The sequence below is a fragment of the Mastacembelus armatus genome, chromosome 5, assembly GCF_900324485.2.
Source record: "Mastacembelus armatus chromosome 5, fMasArm1.2, whole genome shotgun sequence".
Classification (NCBI taxonomy): Eukaryota; Metazoa; Chordata; class Actinopteri; order Synbranchiformes; family Mastacembelidae; genus Mastacembelus; species Mastacembelus armatus.
In genome coordinates, this window is record NC_046637.1 from 23,232,846 (window position 1) to 23,256,425 (window position 23,580).

The window sequence follows — 23,580 nt, forward strand, 5'->3', positions numbered from 1 at the left end:
CTCAGATCTTGAATCAGAAAGCACAAATAAATAAATTCATAAACACAAATACATAAATAAATAAACGCATAAATAAATGATTAAAATCTGTCTTTGACATCAGTTGGTCATTTGGAGTGTTTTTGTCCATCATCAAAGAAGTGCTGAAGGCATGGTCCTGCAGACAGGAACAATGATCATCTGTGGACCACAACCATGGCCCATGTATGTCATATAAAAACTATTTGGTCACGTACCAACTCATAGAAAAATAATGCCGTGAAAGCATGCATATCATCTCAGACATGACTTATAAATAAATATCTAAACAAATAGATAAATGAGTAGAACCCATCAAAGTAATTGTTTTTATAAAATAGGTCAATGTGTGTCTAAGCTCTAACTGAGGTCAATGCTCTCCCTGACTGTATTCTGGATAAATGCCTTGGTCAGGTCCTACAGTTTGTACCATATCCTAGCAACATTTTTTTTTTGTACCTGGTTTTAATGAGCATTATCATGTTTTCATTCATATATTTTTTTAAGTATTTAAAGTACTTTATCCAGTCCTTGTAGATAGAAGTAAAAGTCCTATAAAATATGCAAACCTATGTACAGAGGAAAACGGAGCAAAAAAGGAAAGAATTTACAGTATATTCATCATTTATGTATATATTTATATATATATATTTATATTCAAACTTCTGCTCTGTTTCTTGTTATTTTTGAACCGCTATACTTTGTTTTACTATTCTCATGTGTACTTGCAGCTTAAAGTTGGAGCAAATGAAGATGAGGTGCTTGGCATTCTAGTTGTTCTGCTTCCCCTTTCTTATTTCACTCGACATGGAAACATGGGCTCGGTGAAAGACATGAGTGATTGCTCAAACAAACCATTAGAAAAGCACAGACCATGTCAACACCTTTTTTCAATTTCACCAGAGCAGCAGCAGGCAGTCAAATAGGGCACACAGTGTGGCGATCAGGGATACCAGACATATGACATTTAGCTTCAGTTGTTATTGTTAGCTCTAAGACAGCTTAGGTTGATGTACCAGGCGTTTTGTACTAGCATAGTATGGATACTGTCAGGGCAAAAAAATTATCATAATGGTCATCTGGCTTGCACTGTATGTCATGCTCTGGGCATGATGTGGGGCACAAAAACAGAGGTACCCTGGGGATGTGATAGTGGCATCTTTTAGCCTCACTGGATTTGGAAGGTAAATGTTAAATTATTCAATCTGCTAAAAAGGTTAGACACAGACACTAAGGAAATGGAATAATGAGCAGTTTATAGGAAAACTAGTAACAGCACCCAACAGGAAGCACTGTCTTCCAAAGTGTCATATAGCCTTATAAATATTCATATATATAAATATTCATTGAGTAATCTCTTCCAGCTGAATATGTGTTGAATGCAGGGTCGAATAAATCCTAGTCTGTTGACCTTTTGCGGGTATGTGGTAGGTGTTCATACCGTTTTTGTAGACTATTATGAGAAACTGTACGCTAAAGCAATATGAAACTAGCCTCTGTGATACAGCATTTGTAATGGATAAATGGCTTTTCACACTTATTGCTTCATTTTACAGTTTCATTATGTTTTAATGTTTATATTTAATCGTATGAGTACATATAACATAAGGCAATATAACATCTTCTAAGGGATATGCTTCATGTCAAGTATTACCAGCAGAGAGCCGCACATTAGCTGCTGGATGGGGACAGCAAATAAAACCTTCTCTTTCTTCTTCTGTTCTTCTTCAAACAAAACTTTTTAATTAGACAATATTCATCCATATTATATTGCCTTTATAAACTAATATCAGGTCCATTAAACTCAATCACTTTTTTTTTTTAATCAAGCCACATAATGTCATTTGCAACCCTGAACTCCTGAATCCTAGGTTTGACTCCAACCAGTGGAACATAGTCACAGGTGCCCTGCACAGAGCTTTGATAGTTAGTACCTGTGCTAACAGGTTACCTAATGCCCGCTTTTATCTGTAGTGTAATTGCATTGAGTCTACAATTGAGTCTACATAGCTCTAAATGCATTTTTTCTATAAGACAATGATGGACTAACAGCTGTCAGACTGTTTGTTATATTGGACATACACTGAAGCTCTCTATGTGGCAGAGAAATGATATGGATCTGGCGGTAGTTTTGACATCATAATAGCGCGTTGGCTGCTTGCAGTAGTGTGTTTTTTTTTTTTCTTTGTTTTCTGAGAGCACAGTGCTTGATGGCAGATTCTGCAGGTGACAAGGCACACCTTGACATGGTGACAGCCCATTCGCTACATGCACTTTACTGAATGCAAAAGAGAGCAAGGGTTGTGAGACGTATTCATTTTGGTTCAAGTTTCAAAGAGAAGTTTGTGTGTGTGTGTGTGTGTGTGTGTATGCTTGAAAGATATGTTTGGAATAGAGTCGAAGATAATTGTCCTTTTCCTCTAAAATCATTTAGCCTGATTTTCTTAAAGCCTGCTACTGAGATGTGGCTTTTTGCATTTTCAGATAATATTTACACCATATGTGTATTCTCACACATGTATCTTTTAGCAGTATATTGTGTGTCAGCATATAGGTATCAGAGATAGGAATGCCTGCAGTGTTGGGAGCTGCCAGATTTGCGATTCTTCCCAAGCAGAGCAATTTTTCAAACTCCAGCTAAAATCTACAAAAAATTACAGCTCAACATAGTCAGTAGCCGCTCTATATACAGACACACATATATAAAATATGTGCATATAAATACATATATTTGTTTGTGATTAATATCTATTTATCCATATATACTGTATATATGAATACATTTGCTTGAATGCTCGTTATACATATATATGTACTGCAAATATAAACAAGTTCATATATCTCAAATGTTTCTGATGTTATTCTATCTATGAGGTTAGGATGTCAAGTTAAAAAAGATAAGGCTGTGATACGGAGCAGCCCCTCCCATGCACTCGCCATCCCTCCCAAGACAAAATGAGAAGAGAAAAAATAAACATTTTGAGTAATTGTAAACTAGCGAAGTGAGAGACCTCATTTGGTCATCTGAAATAGTTTTGCCTGTATTCAAAAAGCATATCAGCAATATATATGTGTATATATACATGTGTTGTATATATTCGAAATGTACACTTCTTTTAAGTGCAACTTCTCAACCAGTTAACACTGACTGAAAGAGATGCAGTGGTCCGGGTATATTAGAGCTACAAGTCCTCAGCAATAAAAATGTTTGGTCTTTTGGTCCCTAAAACAACTAAGGAATGACAGGTAAAGACTCCCTGGAGACCGTTGCTATGGCTCTCCTTGGCAACGGTTTCCCCTGGAAACGGACAGGCACTCCGAGCTAAAGATGGCCATCCCAAAACAAAGCCAATTTGTGTCCTGAAAATATCACATTCCCTACTTAAGTTTTTTTTTTCTCCAAGAGTTTGTCCCTTTTTTGTTTCTAATAAGTTGGTCTTCAAAAGTCAATTTCCCCAAACTCAAACCACCTTACATAAATATCTCCTACGGCAGTCCTCTGTTCAGTTTTTAAAAAGTTTGTTTTGTTCTTGTTGGACTTGTGACATCCATATTCTCTTTGAGAGTTCAGTGGGGTTGGTCATTGCAAGTAGGTTTAATATTGTTTCTTTTACCTCCCGCCCCTCATTGTTCAAGTAAAAGTTTCTGTGGTCCAAAAAAGGTAGCTGTCATTCAAGCAGGATTTTGTGGGGAAAGAGGTGTGTATATGTGTGCAGAAGAAAAAAGGTCCTGGGGCTAACCAGGCTGGTACAAATGCTCTCTGAGTTCCAAAGTTTCAGTACATCCAAAAGGAGGCGTCCTTGACTCGGTCATCACTCTCTCTCTCTCCTGTGTTTCTGAAGCAGCCTCAGTGGTCCAGCTGTAGAGTTTGCACTCAGTGGCGGTAGTAGCAGTAGTCAACATATGATTCAGCTCAACAAAACCTGGGAAGTACAGAAGAAATAGAAATAGGAAAAGGAAATCTGGTGTTTCATAACTACTAAATTGTTGTAAAGCATATGACATTAAGGGGCTGAACATTTTTCACCATCCGAACAATATCAATTCAGGAATGGCTATGTCGATCTGTCACTCAGACTAGAATATCTGATGGTCTCTTAATCTTAATAACCTTGAGGAGCTTATGAATAGTCCTTTTGTGTTTTCCTCATCATTTTTGTGTTCTTGCACATGTATCTTCTAGCAGTACATTGTGTGCCAGCATATAGGTAATATGAGATAATAATGCGCAAATGTGCGATTGTCTGACTATTCATCTAATATCCACTTGGAGACATCTCACCATTTAATGTGCGGATGAGCTGTGTAAACATCTTGTACAGATATTTGTGGTTCTCAGATGGTGAATCCTAATAAATAAACCAGACTCTGGTGATCCCTTGAATTTACCTTAAGCACCACCCTGACATTGACATTTGTGATTTTAAGAGAAATATCTCAACACTTGTTCATGTTCCCATCAGAATGAACTGTAATCACGTTTCATCTAGCACCACCATCCTTCCACTGGGCTTCTTTGGTTTGTGACCAAATACTTGCAAAACTTTCCCTTCAGCCTCAGAAGCTCTGTGTATTGAAGTTATTTGCTGAGAATTTTATGCCTCATTTTTGTTCATTTGTTTATTTACCTGGATATTTTAAAATCACTGCACTTCTGGGGTCAAAGAAACATTTAATGAATAAGAAATTAATTTTTTACATTCCATTAGCAACACAAGTGATGTTAAAGAAAAAGTCAGTTTTTAAATATAGCCATTTAACGTTTCTGCATTTAGTTTACTAAAAGTTGCCATAATATCATTCCTCATGTGTAAATATGCATTGTAATTACATGCAGATGGAGCAGTGCAGCATATTTACAGGACACCTGTCTCTCTGAATCATTGCAGCCAGCACTAAGGCTCTTAAGTTCTGGTATGGATAAACAAAGATCATATGCGGAGACAGTTTTGAAAAAACAAACCAGTGCTCATCCTGCAGTGAATTAATTTAGCTCCCTGGCAGTGATGCGGTCGTAATCTCCTATGTGATAAAACAATAAAGTTTTATTTTTTATTTAAATGAAAGTGTTTAATCCTCTTTTTGAAGTGAGGAAATTTTAATCAAGAGACACTTTAACCTTCTTGTATCATCAGAATTTAAGCCTGCTGTCTAATATGAATTCACGAGTCAGATAATTCTGTACCTGAGAAGTGCATTATTATTATTTTTGGATATAATAATACTGGAACTGTTCATCTACCACCTCCTTCAGGAGTAACTAAGCTTGTTAAGTTGTAGTTGCAGTTTCAATCACTGTAATTTCAGGCAAGATGAAAAAAACTCCAAAAGATTATTTTCATCTAACATTCTGTTGAAAATGTTTTGCTATATCCAAACGAATGGTGCTACATACTTTGTGACACATTCATATGAGATTGCACTATTCTTCCTGCAGTGATTTGCCTGGGGACACTGTCTGGTATGGTTCAGTTAGTTTGTGAGTGGGTGATAAGTTGCCCTTGAATGAAGTCATCAGTGGTGAATGAACGACACAGCCTAAACTCTCCATCACACAGATGAAGGGAGGAGACAAAGAGGAACGGCACAATTACCCGCCTGAGGGGTAATAAATGCCTCTCCCTTGGAAGCAATTCCTTCCCTTTGCAACACACTGAGCCATTTACCAATTATCTTTTACCTACAGGGTAACATACAGGGTCACTTACTGTAAAGCTGTTCTGCAAACAGAGGAGGCTACATGTAAGTTAATGCTACTCAGCTTTGTTTGGTTGAAACTAACTGAGAAGATACCTGTCCAATTTTGATGTCTGATGCATGTTAGAGGACACTGTTTTCGTACTAAGATACATTATGTAGTGTGTTTCACATATACATGTAATGCTGCCATTGAGATAACTGGAACTACAGTCAATCTTATATAATAATGTGTCATTGTGATGTGGGTGGAATTAATATTTACAAATGGACACTTGAACTATCAGCGCATGGGTAAAATTTCATCATTATTCTGTACAAGCACTTTGCAGATGATCAGCTAGTTATTAGGCATCTGCAAATGTTATATGACATTTATAAAAGGTTACTGAACCTGCAGTGCCATAAATAGGCTTGCCATTTGAGCATTTGTCAATATAATATTGTATTGGTTGTACATGCATCGGTTTCATTAATCACCTATGAAACTAAAGTGACAACAAATATTTCCACTTGAGTCGAGCTCAGTGTCTGACCTGTCTTTCCCTGTGTGCGGCAGCTGCCCCGGCCGCCATGTTGGCAGAGGCTGGCTGGGGCAGGGGCTAGTAGGGACGGTTGGCATCCTTTGGCCTCTTCAGCTGCACCTTGAGTCTTTTCATGCCAATCTGGAAGCCGTTCATTGACTGGATGGCAGCTTGGGCACTACCTGGGTTGTCGAAGCTCACAAACCCTGGAGGCAGGGCCGAAAGAGAAAATGGATAAGATTAGACAAAGAGATAAGGACAATTTGGGCTTACAAAAGAATAGATAATGAAGATGAGATACTATAATATGATGCAGTCTTTTACATGACAGTATAACTATGAAACTTTACAATGAGAATAAAATCTTTGCACAATTAAAACAAATAAAGTAGTATTTGATAGCAGTAAGCATTACCAAAACCAATATAGTATTCCTTCATGTCTGTATTCATGTATTCATGTACAGTATTCATGTATGAACAACAGGATCACAATAAAAACAGAGGGCAGCATGCAGCCAAAAATCACAACATTAACTAGATAAAGGGATTTAAAAACCAAAACATCAACATAGTTGTGCTATTTTGGAGTTTCAGTTTTTAACTTCCACTTGGACATGAAAAAAAAAACAAAACATCAAATCAGAAATTAAAATCTGTATCTCAAAATTGCGACATAAATAATACAACATTACTGTTGTGTTGTATTAATGAGCAATAGCCACTTCGCAAATGGGTTGCACCTGATGGAATCGCCACAAAAAATTTGCCACGTAATTATATGTTTGGCCAAATTACACTGTCAGTGGCATAAAGTGCAGCAGCTTTTCTTTTCGTTTTCATGCAACAGTTATTCTTAACATGCTTTGCGTTTGCTTACAGTAAGCTAAAGATGGTAGAGTTTGTATTATGTCATAAAGGACACAATGACAATATGACTAAATGACATTAAAAAAACATCAATTAAATCACCATCAGTGCAATACCAATTTCATATCTTTGATATAAGACTTAATTATTTATCTCTATATTTATCAAAATAAGAAGTAAGTCAAAGCTTCAAAAGAAAACAGCTTCAGTGATTAATAAAAACCTCCAGAAACACAGATTCCCTATTCTTATAAACAATGAACAGCCAGTGTTTGCACAACGGTTTTGGTTTCATTTTTTCAAGGAGAGGGGTGTTGAGAGGTTAGGAAGGGTGGTGTTGACTGCGGTAAAGAAGGTGATTAGTAAAAAAGAATAATCAGAATAAATAACCAATAATTTGTTGTTTCTGTTTATTTTTACCCACCAAAGCATTTACTTTGGTTTGTCGCCCGATCCACAAACACTTTGGAGGAGATGACATTACCGAAAGGCAGGAACATCTGCATCAGCTCTCCATCCCCAAACTCCTGAGGGAGGTGGTAGATGAACAGGTTGCAACCCTCTGGTCCTGCAGACAGAAACACAGACAGACAGACAGACAGACAGACAGAGAGAGAGAGAGAGAGAGAGAGAGAGAGGGAAAAAAATTAGATAAAGGTCAAGGGTCAAAGAGAGAGCGACAGGGAGATAGGGAAGCATAAAAGTTTGGCTGTGGCAGGAGAAGAACCCATCATGAAGTAAAACAACAATACCAAACGCATAGAGTGAAAGAACTGAAGAGGATGAGTGACTATTCTTGCTCTTCTCACTACTTTTAAGCTAAAAAGACTTAAGATTTAACAAGATTGAAACATTTGAGCATCCTGCTCTATAGAGCTGAAATAATAAGTCCATTAATTGATTAAGAGAAAATTAATTGTCATCTTTTTGTAATAGTTCAGTACTACCAGCATTCAGTTATCTCAGATCAAATGACTACTAAATGCCTGAAAAGTAAACTACTGGGATGCCATGACTGTTAAATTATTTAGTTTATTTTCCACAAGAGGGCACTAAGCTTCCTAGCACTGGTGTCCCAAGCCTGGAGGTCACTGAGTTCATTGAGAGGTTTACAGCTCACTGTGAAACAGCCAGTAAAGTTAGTTACCCCACAGCCTGCTTGGATCGGCACTATATCATAAATTCAGTTATCTCCAAATTTTCATTTTTCTTTTATTTTTGCTTAATTGGGCTGTTTGTATTGAGATGTAAAATAAGAATTCAAAGTTTTTAGTCTTGTCTCATCTGATAAATATTTCTGTTTCTATACTGAATATTTAGGAGGGTATGAATGAGTGAATGGTGTGCTGGGTGTGTGTGCGTTACCTTCTCGTTGCTGCTGTGGAATGATGGGTGGAGGGTGGGGGAAGGCCTGGCTGATCTGGCCGTATGCAGCAGGGTAGGCTGCTGAGACACATACACACACATACACAGACACAGACACACACACACAGCGAAGATCAGATAACAGTCATGACTACACACATACACACTCGGATACATGCAAACAATGTGATATATGCAGGGGCACAGCAGGCAATCGATCAGATAACAGACAATAGAGTCTACGTGTGGCGCACACACACACACTGAACACAGCAGAAAGAATAAATTGATGTAGTGAGCCTGAAACACTTAATGTTACCTGATCAAAATTCAAATCCAAACAAAGGAAAATGTTTATCTTCCTCTTTCATTTCTCTCTGCCATCCTGCCTTTTTCTGTCTTGCTCACACACACACCTCCTCCTCACATGTATGCACACACACACACACACACACACAGAGATCAGTGCTGCTGTGAGAGTGACAGACAGACCTGCATACTGCTGGACTCCTGTGTAAGCTTGCTGGAGAGGATCAGCTGCAGTGGGACTTTGAGCTGCTCCAACCGAGACACAGAGAGGAAAAGAAGGAGGTGGTGGTGGAGGGAAGCATGGATGGATGGAGTTGTGTGTGTGTGTGTAAAGGGAGAGAGATGCGGCAGAGAGAAACGGTGGGAGAATGTAGATAGAGGAGAGGGCACGGAGGAAGGCAAGAGTAATATATAACAAGAATGAGAGGGAGGAGGGATGGAAGGAGAGGAGATGGAGAGAAGTGCAGACAGGAGGAGAAAAGCAGAGAGGTTAGAGCCGAACAGCGTGGTGTCAACTCGCTTCGCTTTCAGGGTATGGGGAAGTTTATTCTGAATCTCTCTCTTTTGCAGGGCTTTTTACTTAATGTTCCTCCCAAAGCTTTTCAAAAGCAGCTCACTTTTACCTCAGAAAAACAGAAAAACAGGACCACAGTTAAAACAAAAATGCACTTCATGACTCCACCATCACAAAAGGAAAGGAGAAAGGAAAAAAAAACGTGTTATAAATATGTACCTATTATAAACAATTCCCATGAAGAAGAAATATATTTCTTCAGCTACTGTTAGACATGTAAAACAGGACAAATACAAAAGACACAACACTGGATGCACCTGGTGCTGTCACCTCAGAGATAAAGTTAATTATTTATAAATTCTCCCTGCATCCAAAAACACACTGATGACTACCAGTGCCACTTTACAATTACTCATCTGTACAGTACATGCACACCAGTACACCACTGACAAACCACACACACACATTTTGATAACCATATACACGCACCAATAACCCTGCTGTCACCAAAAAAGAAAATAGTGAACACGCTGTGGACTAACAGGAACACTGAACAACAGTTCAAGAGAAAAGGGAAGGTATGGGCTCAAATGAAGAGTCTCTTCAGATTTATTACTTCTGAAATCGCGTTCAGACGTAATTTGGATGTCTATCATTATTTGTCTGTGAAACATTTTTTGCATGAAGAACTGAGAGTTTGTCAATGTGTGGATGAGGGTGGACATTTCGTTTCATGATGAAGTCAAAAAAGTTTTTTTTGCTCTTCATAATATTAGTGGCCTATAACAAAACATGCACCTACTCTACCTAAATTATTTTTAGTTTCACTTACAGATTTGTTCTAGTTTATGTAAGACAATGTTAGATTTGCAAGTGTAAAAGAGCACTGTGCTTTGCAGTGTTGTTTTAGGAACATATCACCTGTATTTTAGCTGAAAAGTGTAGCCGGTATCTGTTCTTTAACCTTGAGTAGGGTCTGCAAAGCATTAACTGCTGCTCCTAAATCTAATAGTTCTGGGCACACATTCATTACTAAAAGTAACTGGGTTTATCAACATTTTCATCAGCTAAGGTCTTGTCACAGAGATTCTGGCAGCAGAGAACAATGTTCAGAAGGGTTTTAGTTTAAAAACCAGCCTGAAACTGTAAATGTGAGGAGAGCCTTCCTTGATCCTCAGTGGAGTGGCACAGCTTTCTGCTTAGAAATGCTTTTTTCCTTTCTTTCTTTCTTTTTTTTACAAGTACAAATATTTACAAATTCACAAACTTGAATTATAGATACAACCACAGGCTTTAAATAATTTCTTCATTTGCATTTATTTCACAAGCTCAAAATCTTCCTGACCCTTATTGGAGCCCATAGATACGTGCAGTTAAGGGGGGGTGGGGTGGGTGTGCACTACCTTCAGACAGAGAGGAGAGGAAGCAGCCACCCTGAACCCCAAAACAACTTCGCGGAGCCACGCCCAAGCCGTTTTTCTCTGAGTCCTCCCTAAAAACCACCTCCTGCAATACTGGGGAGAAAAGAGCGAAAAAAAAAACAAAACAGATTTTTCTTCCACCTCTTAACGAACAGAACCAGTGTGGTACTAGCCACGGCTCATGACACAAGCGCACACTCAGGCTCCAGACGCCCTTAAGCACCTTTGCCAAACACTCATCTCCTCGACATGTTCGCTGTCTGTGGGCTACATTCGTCTGGCCTCGACCTCTTGAACATGCTTCACGGCTATTCATCCCTGTAAGCCAGCAGCATGCGCACTATCCTGTTACAACAAACACGTGCCTGTAGGAATTCAAGCTTCATTTTCATGAAGTCATGGCTTTACATAACAATGGATTTATAATCTGCACTGCATTATTGTCTTTAAAGTGTTTTTCCATATTTCTGAGAATTCCTTCGTATTTGCATACCTGCCTCTACATTTATCAAACCTACCGGGATAATGGTGTATTCCATTGGTGAACACAGCCTCTGCAGGGGGTTGCCCATTTGCCTGGGGGGGTGGCATGCCAGTAAAACCATTTACACTAATGGGGGAGGGGATGCTGGTCACTGTAGGGGCGCTGATGCCTGGAGGAGTACTGCCGCCTGCATCCAAAGGGGCAAAGACAGAGTAAAACATTAAGCATTCCACTGTATTTCTTTCCCAAGGGATTATGGGGACGTTTTACTTCCACTGACCACCTAGTAACTCTTGGAAATGTCAGAGGGGCCGGTCCAGTAGGCCAGTGAAGATACTAAATGTCAGGGCTGATTTCTTGTCCCAGCATGGCCCTTACTGTGGCACAACAGCCATTAGAGCCGAATTTTAGACATACTACATACTGTGTTATTTGAGAATAATGAATACTTTGTTGATGATATCAAATGGGTACCAATTATGCATTTGTCTCAGACTGTTGGATATTACGCCACAATGCAATATGCTCATTTGCACCTTTATAACACACCTAGAAACATTTACAGTATAGATTCTGTGGTAAATGCCCATTGAAATCCACTGCTGTTTATTCCGTTACTATATTCTTCCACTGCAATGCTACAATTACACCACAGGAATATACAGATTTTTATTCATTACATATTAATATCAAAAGCATCTCACACTTGTATAGATTAGATTTTCTGCTGTTTCATTTTGATGCCTGACATACTTGAATCTTGTAAGAAAATCTTTTCTTCAATCTTTTATGTGGAGGGGGTACATTTGCACAGATACACCAGATAAATAGCTTTGCCACTTTGCAACAAACAAGAACACCTGAAATTTGTGCTACTGTGTGAACACAGGAATAGAAAAAAACAAACAAATGTTTGATTTCTAATGATCTGCTCAAATTCAAAATAGTGTGTAAGTGCAACAGATTGCTTTGTGCTCCACTGGGGGAGATTTGTAAAATGCTCTGGCAGTGTGATCCATTGCACGCCCTGTTGCTGTGTCAGTAAGCTAGGATGGAAAAATGAATGTAAAATAATGGCTGTGTGGAAGGCAGGGAAATGCATTCTACAAATGCTTCAGAAAATGCTCCATAACTCACTGTATATCTGCATTGTAATAGATACCATTTCCATGGTTCATTGAAAATATATAAAATCCAGTGGGGTCTTTAAACCTTTGGTCTTTCACCTATGTTACCTGATGTGGGGGTCAGTGGTGCTCCTGGGAGGCCATTGATGGTTGCCATGTGCTGCATCTGTGCAGCAGCAAAGGCTGCCATAGGACTGAGGTAGCCTCCCTGGCCTACAGATGCCATCAATGCCGCCTGCTGCTGCACCTGCACAGTGGAAGAGAGGGGATTGTAAAGAGGGTTGAAATGAATGAATGGAAAGAGGAGGGAGATTTACAGGGTATTGAATTAAGAAAGAGGGAAAAAGCAAAGAGTTGGAGGGAAAGTGAGGTAAAGCGCAGAGAGCAGACTATTAGACAGAAATTAGATATTGAATCTTATAAAATGTGCAATTTTTTCCAAACCAACATTAAGAAAGACATTTTACATCACATCAAATGGAGATAAAAAGATTTCTAATCTAATCTTTTTTGCTATTTTACATTCGTATGTGAGCGAGGTTTGAGCACGGCGTTTAATCTCTGTGGTTCATTGCATAAATAACTGTAGATAAAAATGACGTTTTGCAGGGTGCCTTGCCTGAGCGTAGGCTCCATAGGCTCCAAACTGCAGGGCCATAGGGTTGAAGATGCCCATCTGACCAGCCATCTGCTGCATGCGGCGAATGGTGCGCTCCTTATCCGTGTCGGCGAACTTTACCACCAGACTGGATGAGGCACCCTGCGCACCCACCCACGCACATAGACAGACACACAAACATACACACACACACACACACACACACACACACACACACCAAATACATGTCAGTGTGTACCGATAGACACGTGACAAAAGCTTGTATCTGTACCTGCACACACATACACTTCCTCTCCTATATCTCCTGCCAAAGCAATGGCCTTCATGCTGCAGTTGGACCTCTCTGTTCTGAAATAGTTAGGATGGGTCATATCCAAAGGACAAATTTCCTCTCTGGGATTAATAAAGTATAACTTAACTTTAAGAAGGTAATTAAGCGCTATGTGACTCATTTCTCTGCGTGGCTCACCTCTCTGACATAAATCTACATCACACACACAGTTATGGTGTACTCACAGGCATTGTCTGGCTGCCGTGTAGTGCACTGATGGCTGCCTGAGCTTCAGCATGAGAGGAGTATTTAACAAATGCACAGCCTAAAAAGATAGAGAGAGAGGGTAGAATAGGAGTAAAGGGAAAAAGAGACAGCGAGAACAAAAGAAAAAAGTTTGCCAAAAAGTCATATCATACAGAATTAGACCAAAAGAAAAAGTTTCTTAAAAAATCAATTTTTACCACCTAGGATAAGTTTCTAGAGTATTACAGCAACAAACATTTGGTAAACAAAGCCCTCTTTGCTAAAGAGGATTGCATCTGTGTTGATCGACGCTCAATAACATGCCACTCTGACACCATTAACAACTTTGGGATCCTCTGATGGGGCTTAAAATGCCACAGCATTCTGGTGTCGCTTTACTATTGACAAGCCCCGTTGATGAATTTGAATGATCAAGTTCCCAGTAATTATTGAGCTAAAGCCCACTTAGCCGAGTAAGCTGGCTGATGAGGCCTTGTTAATGGAGCTTCACGGAGGAATCAGCGTGATCAAGCCCACTGTAATCATCAGGCTTAGTTATCATCGGGCCTCATTGATTGGCTGCTAAGCCTGCTGATGAACTTCAGGCAGTGAACTTCTGTAGCACTCTGACAACATTTTGAAAAAACATTTTTCTGGCATGACATGAAGCCCAGTGGTTAATAAGGAAGTTTTTTTTTCTCTTTATCAGAGTCTTGTAGGTTGACTCATAAGGTTAATGGGGTTCATCTGTAAAGAGTTCGGGGTTTATATCGCTCATCCCTGTGGGCAAAGCTTTCCGATGCCATTTAGTGTTGAAATTTACAGACTCTAAAGTATGATTATGTAACCACTACTCTGATTATTGTGAAATATCCCGCTTTGACATCACTCCACACGGAGTGTTTAAGGAGAACTTTGCAAAGTCACCAACTTTGAAAGGCCAAATCGTTTCTGTGCAGTAGCCTGTGAAAAATTCTGTTGGCTCAAAGTCATAAACAGCTATAAACTCACCTTTGCTGTTTCCATCGGGACCTCTGAGGATGGTGCATTCCTCAATGCTGCCAAAGGACTCGAAAAGGCGCCGCACATCATCTTCTGACTGTTGCTTGTTGAGCATTCCCACAAAGAGCTTTCTGTCTTCTAAAAGGAGAAGGAATAGGTTATGATTACAGGATCAGATATGTCTTTTTATATTCTACATGACGTCATTATATGTTCAGTGAAACTTGGTTAGATGCATAAATCATTGGAGAAAACACAGAACAATCATCAGTGTTAAAATAAAAAAAAAGTGTTTATATGTGAACAGTGGTTACTTTTTAGTGTTAAATTAACACTCAGAGTTGATGTAACACTGGTGATTTTGCTGTGAAGTTGTATGATACTACAAAATGCAACAATTTCCATAGTGGAAGTAATACAAGATATACACCCTTTTGTCCCTGCTACAAACAAAGATGTCAGTAAAACAGCACATTTGTCCAAAATATATCAGGCTCTGTAGCTCATAGATGCTCCACTACTTTCCACACTCATTAACTTTCTCCGGCTGATCTTTCTCACTGGGCAGGTTTTTTGTACAATAGGTCTAAAATATGTTGATAAGACTGCAATAACAAAGTTGGCTTTATCACTAATAGTGACTTATTTCGCATTATAAATGTTCCATTGACCGATTGTATTTAAAAAAAAAAAAAAAGATTAGTACAGCTTCACTGATTTTCAGCTGAGTATTCTTACCAGAGGCTTTATGGTCATAGCTATTGAGCTCCAATTGAAAAGCAGGAATCAACAACAGAGTACCAATTAAAATATAACAGAGAACCCAACTGACATACTGATTTTTATATTACATAGAACGTCAACATACAGATATTGAAATGTGTTAATAATCAAATTTTAATGACTCTCATTTTTACTGAGCTTTAAATGGAGTTTCTTGTGTTTCCTGTGTAGTAAAAGATGTAGTTCAGAGAAGCTTTTGCATATATGGTGTACAGTAGGGCTGCAACGATTACTCGAGGAACTCGATAACAAAAAATCCTCGAAGAAAATTCTTTGCCTTGAGGATTCCTTTAATTAACTTGCGTTATCGGACCTGCTCTGCCTAGGGATCATTGTTCCACCCGGACCGTAATCACTGTCGCACAACGCGTTTCAGTATCAAAAGTTTGTGCTATGGCAGAGAGTGAAACCGTCTGAAAAAGGCAGAAAATGTCCAAAGTCGTGGATCATTTCAAACTTAAATATGATGTCAACACGGTCCCGATGCGTGTATTGTAAGGTAGAACTGGCGAACCACAACAGCACTTCGTCAAAGCTTCAACATCTGAACGCAAAGCATCCGGGTGGAAACCAAACCGGCTCACCCAGCGGAGCCGACACAAGGTAACAATCAAGGTAAGCTGTCGTTTCTGTTATGCACTACACAACAGTACTATCGTATAAAAATGCAAAAGTCTATTTTATCCGATTACTTGAGTTATCGCTTAAATATGCGGTAGAATACTCGACTCCAAAAATAATCGATAGCTGCAGCCCTCGTATACAGAGTATTATTATTTGTGTCCACCTATGTTTCCATTACATTTTTATGCAATGGAAGATTAGTTTGTGATTGTGCAGGTCGTGTCTATGGGGCTCACAGTTGGCACTATGCCCTAAGCATGTTGTCTGGTCACAGATGCTCATAACACAGTGTGGCAAAGTTCACCCACCGGCAACAGCACAGTCCTTAATCACATCATACCAATGTTTAATCACTAAGTCCATAATCCCATTGTGAAATAAAATATTGTTACCCCAATCAATGAAACTACAGCCTGTCTTAGTTTACAGCTGCAGAGTAGCTTCACATTTTAAATAGGAGGTTAATATGATGCTCTACTCTTCTTGAGTGTACGATCAATGAATGTTGTGGTTATTTAATTATTGCATGGCTTCTTCTGTAGCACCTTGCTCCTGCAATTTGACTACTACACTAGTCTGCACAACGATATGTTCTAAGTTAGTTAGTATGATGTTAAGTGAAAAACCTTCAGAGTGATTTTTAACTGTTAAAACATATCGGATCCTTAGATGACAGAAGAATTAAACATTCTCTTTGGACTTTTAGAAGTTATACGTGCTGCGGACATGTCAGCGAAATGTCTCTGGGACCACGAGGAAAACATAACGTGAAGCAAATGTCTTTTTAATCAAATGTACTGCAATGAACTCCTGTTAACAAAAAGAACTGGAGGATGATAATCAGATCTAAAATCTACATGTTTGGGTTTTAATAAACTAGAGGCAGTCTGAGGTCCAGCATCAGTTCATTAGTGTCAGCAGATGACTGAGATCGAGCCACTGAATGAGGGGAATTGTGAGGCAGACGGTGAAAGTGTGTTAGTGCCCAGCAGTAGCAGATGCGTCTGTGTGCAGGGCCGTCTGTTTTTATGTTACACAGAATCTGAGCTTTGTGGAAATGGATGTATATGTTGGGAAATTAATGAGCCTCAGTGCGATTGCCTCTGAATGTGCTCTGCAAATTAACGTGTGTGTAGTTGTGAGTAAAAGTGTGTGTGTGTGTGTGCAGGCATGCTTTGGGTCCATAGCCCACTGCCTGCGCCTGACAGGGTGTCCTTGCCGAGTCAACAAGACTAATCTGCGCTCCGGCCTTGCACTGGGCATGGGGTGGGGGGTGGGGGTTACAAGAGTGACATGCACATAAGGGGTGAAGGACACACACATAAAAATCTTGGATTGTTTGTCCCCCCACCAATGTTCGACACAAATACATATTCACGGTACACACTTCATTGGTGACCAAAGCCTACAGTTCCCCAGGGAAGACACCAATAAACATTACATGAAAAGAGTGTTAACAGACTCACACACACATGCACACACACTCATATACAGCTAGAGAGAAAATCAATACATACCTGAGCTCCCCCCACACCCCTCAAATATACAATGACTTTCCCTCATTTTATTCTACTGGAATATTTTGAAGGCAAGGCTGTTTCCAAGAATCATAAAAAAGTATTAGTCTTTAATTACATTATCGCATATATTTTCCTTCATTTTTAAGAGTAACATTTATTTTCATTATAGCATTATCGATAGCACTTTAACAGCATTCCTTCCTCCCTAATATTAATCAGACAGGCACAGAAAATAAGTACTGTATCTTAATACTTGTACTTGAGTATTTCCATTTTATGCTCCTTCATAGGGGAATGGAGTACTTTTAACTCCACTATACAGTATATATTAGACACATATGGTGGTTACTTGTCAGATTAATATGTTATTTTCAAAAACATATGACTGGTTTCTAAAGTTAAAGCAATACCTCTAAGTCTTTCTGCTTTGGGATCCCTTACCTAAGACCACTGTATATTTGGTGCCTCTTGTCATTGTTCCAGATGTCTGTGAGTTATTATCACTGCCACCAAAGAATCATTTTCTCATTAAACCCGTCAGATCGAGGCCCAAAGACAATTCATTATAAATTATTTCACACACAATAAAAGGAAAGATTAAAGAAAAGTCCCAAGACAAAAACAAATATAACTTGGCTTTGAATTCCTTCCTTCCTGCCATTATAATCATCATCTTTCTGAACCATTTACTGAAGAATTCTACCATAAGCACACTTTACTGGTAATACTGTGTTGTTACTAGTAGGATTTTTAAAATGTAGGACTATATTATTTGTGCCAAAATATTTTTACCGTGTTTCAAGTAAAAGAACTGATTTTTTTTTTTTCGATCCTTGTAATTAGAAATGTAGGACTCAGTACAGTACACGCAGTACAGTGTCTTTACGTTAATAAAGAAGACCAAAGAAAGTCACACTGACATTATCTTGGAAAAAATAGAAGTGTGGAGAATAGAGGAGAGGGATAGAGTGGAGGAGATACATGCAGAGAAAGACAGAGGTATAGATGTCCTGCATTGCCCTCACTTTGCTTTCTCGCACTCGGTGCGCGCCTCTCTTCCCTCCTGCGCCATCAATCATACTCAGAGCACCACCAAACTAAATAGAAGAGGATGTCGCACAGTCTCCCTTCCTTTCCTTAAAGCTTTTTTTCCTCTTTACAGGCTAACACCTCTCGCTCAGTCCTTCTGCTTCTCTCTGCTTATCAACTTTCAGCTTCTTGAATGCTCTATTTCTTCTTTTTTCACCTCTCTTTTCTCATTTTTTTTGTGGTGAAAGAATCACTTTGGTGCCAATTATATTAACAACTGCAAAGTTTGAAAAACCTCTGCCCGAAAGTGGTCAAATTGCATCTGTCTTGTCTTGCTCAGTGCACTGATTGATAGCAGGAGCAGGTCACTATATTTCTACATATGGATATTGAAAATGTGCTTCAAGTTGTCTTAGCTGAACTTCACAATGCAACGTCAAACAAAATGCCAGACTGCACATACATTTTCATTCACACAAATCTCATTTAGTTGATACGAACTTGTGACATTACTCAAATAGGATTTGCTTTGTTGCAGACAGTGCTATTAAAGGTGTTTGACAAAAAGAAGTGACCTGCTTTCCCTTCAGGCGTGACAGGACCCACGTGTTTCTGTGTATGTGCGTGCATTTATATGCATCAGTGCATATGATGAAACTCCAAGAAAGGGGCTAGAGGCTGTGCTGGCCAGGAAGAGTGCTGTTTACATAATGTGTTCTGAAGACTGGAGGGTCTGGCCAGGCCATGCTGTCAGCCAGTGTCGAGGTACAGGGCATCGTCTAATGGGACAGATAATAGTGAAGCTGATATGTGCAGGCAGCATGTTTGTAGGGCTGGAACAAAGAAAGAAAGGTAGAAAAGAAGGGGGAAGGGAAAGAAGCAAAGAAGGGCGTACAGTACCTCCTCGGCTCTCACTGTCTGCTGGCTTCACCTGGATCGGCCTGTTCATCTGTGATAGAGAGAAAGAGAAGCAAAGACGGAAAAGAAAGCAGTTAGCATCATGCGCTCATGTAATGACACACACTTTTACCCTTCTCCTCCTCTGAAATAACTTTTTTAGAATCACTCAGCCAAATTGCGGGTAAAGTGTATTGAAGATCTGCAAAGCTGTACCACTTATAGCCATTGGGGGAATAGCTGGTTGGGAATATGGGTTGGAAATATTATTTGATCTGAGATGAAAGAAGAGAGAAGGGCTGGAAAGGGGGATAAGCAGAGGGATGAAGGGAATGATAGAATGAGGGATGGAGGGAGGAGGGTGGAGAGGTAACTCTGGGTCAGCAGAGCTACTGTGACTATGTATCATCTCTGTGACTGCTTCTGGATGCCATCCTTATATGGTTTATGTGGACTGTGTGTGTGTGTGTGTGTGCTAAGATATATTATTGTGGATGTGCACACATACAAACAGTATAAACACACTATCTTGTGTGAGTTTTCAAACTCCTAAGCCTCACTACAAAATGTTCTTGCACAATCTTCTCTTAGCCTCACACACAAGCTTGTACATACAAGTGCACACACACACACACACACACACACTCTCACACACACACACACACACACACACACACACATACTGTCTGTCCCCCAGTGAGACCTTTCCGCAGTGTGTCCGCCGAGGCCCTCCTTTCATTTCACTCCTGCCTGTCAAACGTTCCCTCTCCGCCTCGCCACCCTGCTAAACGCTCGCCGCCAATCAATTTTTAATAATGCCAATCGCCATGCTGCCAGGAGGAATGGAAGGAAAGTATGGTTGGGGGTGTGTGGAGAGGTTTAGGAGAGGAAAGGAGAGGAGAAAGCCGAGGATAAAAGGAGAGGAGGAAAAGGTCAAGGTTCTGTGCGATGCAGCATCAGTGTTTTGCTAAATATCATTACATCTTTTCTTTTGCCTTTGCTGGAATAGTCATCATCTTAATGAATCTATGAGCTTTCAGATGATTCACCAAAGACAAAAACCTTTTCATGTGAGGACACGATGTCACGATGCAAAATGCTCGAACCTTCACCCTTTGTCACGCTTTTCTGCTGCTAATATTAAATCACTTCACTCTCCATAACGCTTATTTAAAATGGAATTACCCATTCCTTCCTCTCCCTCGTCTCCTCCCTCTCTTTGACAGCCAAGAGAACCCTACTAATGTTTTTAATGTGCTGTGATGCATTATTTATCAGACTGGCTGTTGATATGGAAAAAAGATGAGAGAGGATAAAAAAAAATGGCGATTGGAAAAAAAGGGAGTTAAAAATTAGTAAAAAAGCAAAAAGATAGACAAGGATGTGAATAAAAAGGGTTGGGTAGGAGAGAGAAAACAGATTACAGGAGAGAAGGAAGAAAAAAGAACTAAATACAGTAGTTTAAAAAAATAGGAGGGGCAGGGGGAGAGATTTGAAAATAGAGCAACGAGGGAACATGCGAGCAGGAATGGGGAGAACAGTACATGGGGGAGATGAGGACATAGATCACGGTATGGGACAAGGTCAGCCCAATGCTCCTAGGGGGCCTATAAGCCTGCACACATATGAGCACTTTTACCATGACCCATACAAATGGTCTGGACTCAATCTGACCTAATTCTGTTCCACCTTCACTGGTTTATATGCAACTTGCACAGTATAAGGTTGCGCTATCTTAGGTTACGTTTATTTTTCCTGATCTTCATTTTACTTAGCAGTGAGATTTTAGGGCCTGTTTGAAAATTCTTTGCATGGTGAGGCCCATTGAAGTCAAACGAAAAGAGGTTCTTCCTCATCTAAGAAAAAAAACTGGGCTGTCCTCCCTTTAGCAAATAATAAAAATTACAATAACCATCCTTCTTCTCTCCTCTCCCCTACCCTGATCATATTCATAGTCTCTTATTGTAACATTTTTTTTTCAGTTATGAGGCACTTTTTTTATTAAAACTGTAATTCATCTTAGTGTTTTGATATCTATTCTTAAAATGTAAAATCTAGTCTACTAGCTTCACAGATTAATAAGTAAGTCCCATAATTTGTCTATGCTAGTTGAGCAGCAACATGTAAAATATCTGCTCATAAATTTTTAGCTACAGTTCAAAATAATATTAAGTAGTTAAACCATTATTTCTTTTGTCACTGAGAGCTGAGTGCAGTTTCATGGGCTCTCTATCAGTGGTTTCCATTATCCCAGGCCCATAAACTGCTTCAAGGTCAGTTTTATCATCCTGCTCATAATAGGGTGAGTTAGCACCAGCCCACTGGACAACCGATCCCAAAACAGTTGTTAAAACCACACGCTGACTAGCAGGGATAGGTCCCCTAGGATGTCTGTGGTAGTGTTGACCAAAGCCAGATGGCAGCATTGAGCAGCAGAAGCAACGCAATACACAGAAAATACAACAAGCTGTCTTTAGCCTAATGCCAGTACGATAATAACATGTCACCTACTGTTACACAAAAGGGCACTGTGACACAGACATACACACATATACAAACATACAAGTGACTAAACATGCATGGGTAAGCACAAATATGCAAAATCACAAATAGGCCCAAGCATCCAAGTATGCCTGGAAATATACAAACATAAATGAGCACACACAAACAACAGATTTGTAAATGGATGCAGTAAATTGGTTCATCTCTCAGTATGAACACCTAATACCTCACATGAAGTGTGCTTTTTCTCCTCAGCCTTGAAAATGTGGCTGCCTATTCATCCATGCATATGCCTTTACAAAGACTAGCGAGTGCGCACATGGACTCACACAGACGTAGAGGCTAAGCACCATTGTTGTTGAAAGTCCAACTCAGCAGCCTTGTGTTAGAGTGGCCTTGGTGTACCACATGATCGACAGCTCAAAAAGAACTGCAGCTACACACATGCATGGTTGCACACTCACATACACAAACATACACAGTTGCTACACTTCTCTGTTGATTATGTAACTGAATGACAATGCTCTGCCTCAGTGCTGCCATAGATTCCCTGCTAACTAGAAGCTGAGGGAATACATGGTCTGCATGCAGTCTGTGCTGTACCAAACTAGTGAGTCATTCTTCTGAATCAGTATAGTATGGCCTGAATGTCTAGTGAGGAGTACAAGATTAGCTCAAAACAGTGTGGGGCTATAATTTGCTTTATTAGATTTTAACTTCAAATTGGACAAAATTGAAGTCCTTGATCAGAGTTTTGCTGCTTACTGTATTGATTTCACTGCGCGCAAACCACAAAAATGAAGTTACAAAAACAATGTTATGATGACAACTCTATGGGATTTCTATCCACTGAATTTCTGTGTAGTACCTTGTTATGTCACATGCGCTTCAAGCACAATTTATTATAAGTTGCTCAAAACACTGCAAGTGCGCGCATCAAAAACAACACTCTTGTACTAATAGATGCACACAGAGTTACAGTAATACACGACACTCACAAGGACACAAGTGTGCACAGTAACTCACATTCCCATTATTGTCTGTGATAAAGAATATTGAAAGTATGCTTTACGAAACTCGGGAGAGGAGGTAGGATTTTCTCATTTTCACCCTCGTCTGGCAGATGTGTTTTTCAGAGAGAGAGTGGAGCAGAGCAGGCCAGGTCATTTCATTATCACAGTGAGAAAGCACTCCATGAAACTCTCCCAGGGAACCAAGGAAGGCTGCCTTCATAATATTCCTCCTCTACTATTGTCAAAACTTGCTCTATTTTACATTCTGCTGCTGAAGGCCCTTTTTCTTTTCCATTCCAATAGCTTTCATTCTGTCTCCATCCCATTTGTATGTTGAGGTGTTTTAAGGATTTTTTTTTGTGCTTTCTGTTCATACATACTTGGTATTCGCTGTTATGTGATAGACATTGTATGAAATGAGGCTTTTTCAGATGTAGAGATTTTCTGCAGAAGCAATGCCAGTAGGTTTAGGAGTAACCAAATACTCATACTCAGTCAAATGAACCATTGGCACTTGATCTGGATCTGCTTTCCAAAGTATCTCAGCATGCACAACACTCAACTTGAGATGGAAACGTGCCAATGGCAACATTAGCTGAACAAATATGGTTATAACCTGAAATGATTTTGAGAAACTGGCCCTTGTATGGAGAGAAAAAAAATCCAGTGACAAGATTAGCTAAAAAAAAAAAACAAAAAAAAAAAAACAAAAAAAAAAAACAGATAGAAACATTTAGCAGGTAGGT

The 23,580-nt window shown here is 39.5% G+C and overlaps 1 protein-coding gene across 1 annotated transcript in view; it reads right to left on the reverse strand.

Annotated features, from left to right (window-relative positions):
* Positions 1–3,816: 3,816 nt before the first annotated feature.
* The window catches only part of celf4 (CUGBP, Elav-like family member 4), a 77,303-nt gene continuing 57,539 nt past the window's right edge, over positions 3,817–23,580 (reverse strand). The window contains exons 3-14 of the mRNA XM_026306212.1: positions 19,323–19,371; positions 14,476–14,604; positions 13,464–13,543; positions 12,948–13,088; positions 12,437–12,575; positions 11,236–11,388; positions 10,700–10,810; positions 8,966–9,028; positions 8,474–8,551; positions 7,533–7,676; positions 6,252–6,445; positions 3,817–3,941 (exon numbers count right to left, since the gene is read on the reverse strand). Coding sequence (XP_026161997.1) covers positions 6,318–6,445; positions 7,533–7,676; positions 8,474–8,551; positions 8,966–9,028; positions 10,700–10,810; positions 11,236–11,388; positions 12,437–12,575; positions 12,948–13,088; positions 13,464–13,543; positions 14,476–14,604; positions 19,323–19,371 — 1,215 coding nt within the window. The 3' untranslated portion in view covers positions 3,817–3,941; positions 6,252–6,317. The remainder of the gene's footprint in view (positions 3,942–6,251; positions 6,446–7,532; positions 7,677–8,473; positions 8,552–8,965; positions 9,029–10,699; positions 10,811–11,235; positions 11,389–12,436; positions 12,576–12,947; positions 13,089–13,463; positions 13,544–14,475; positions 14,605–19,322; positions 19,372–23,580) is intronic.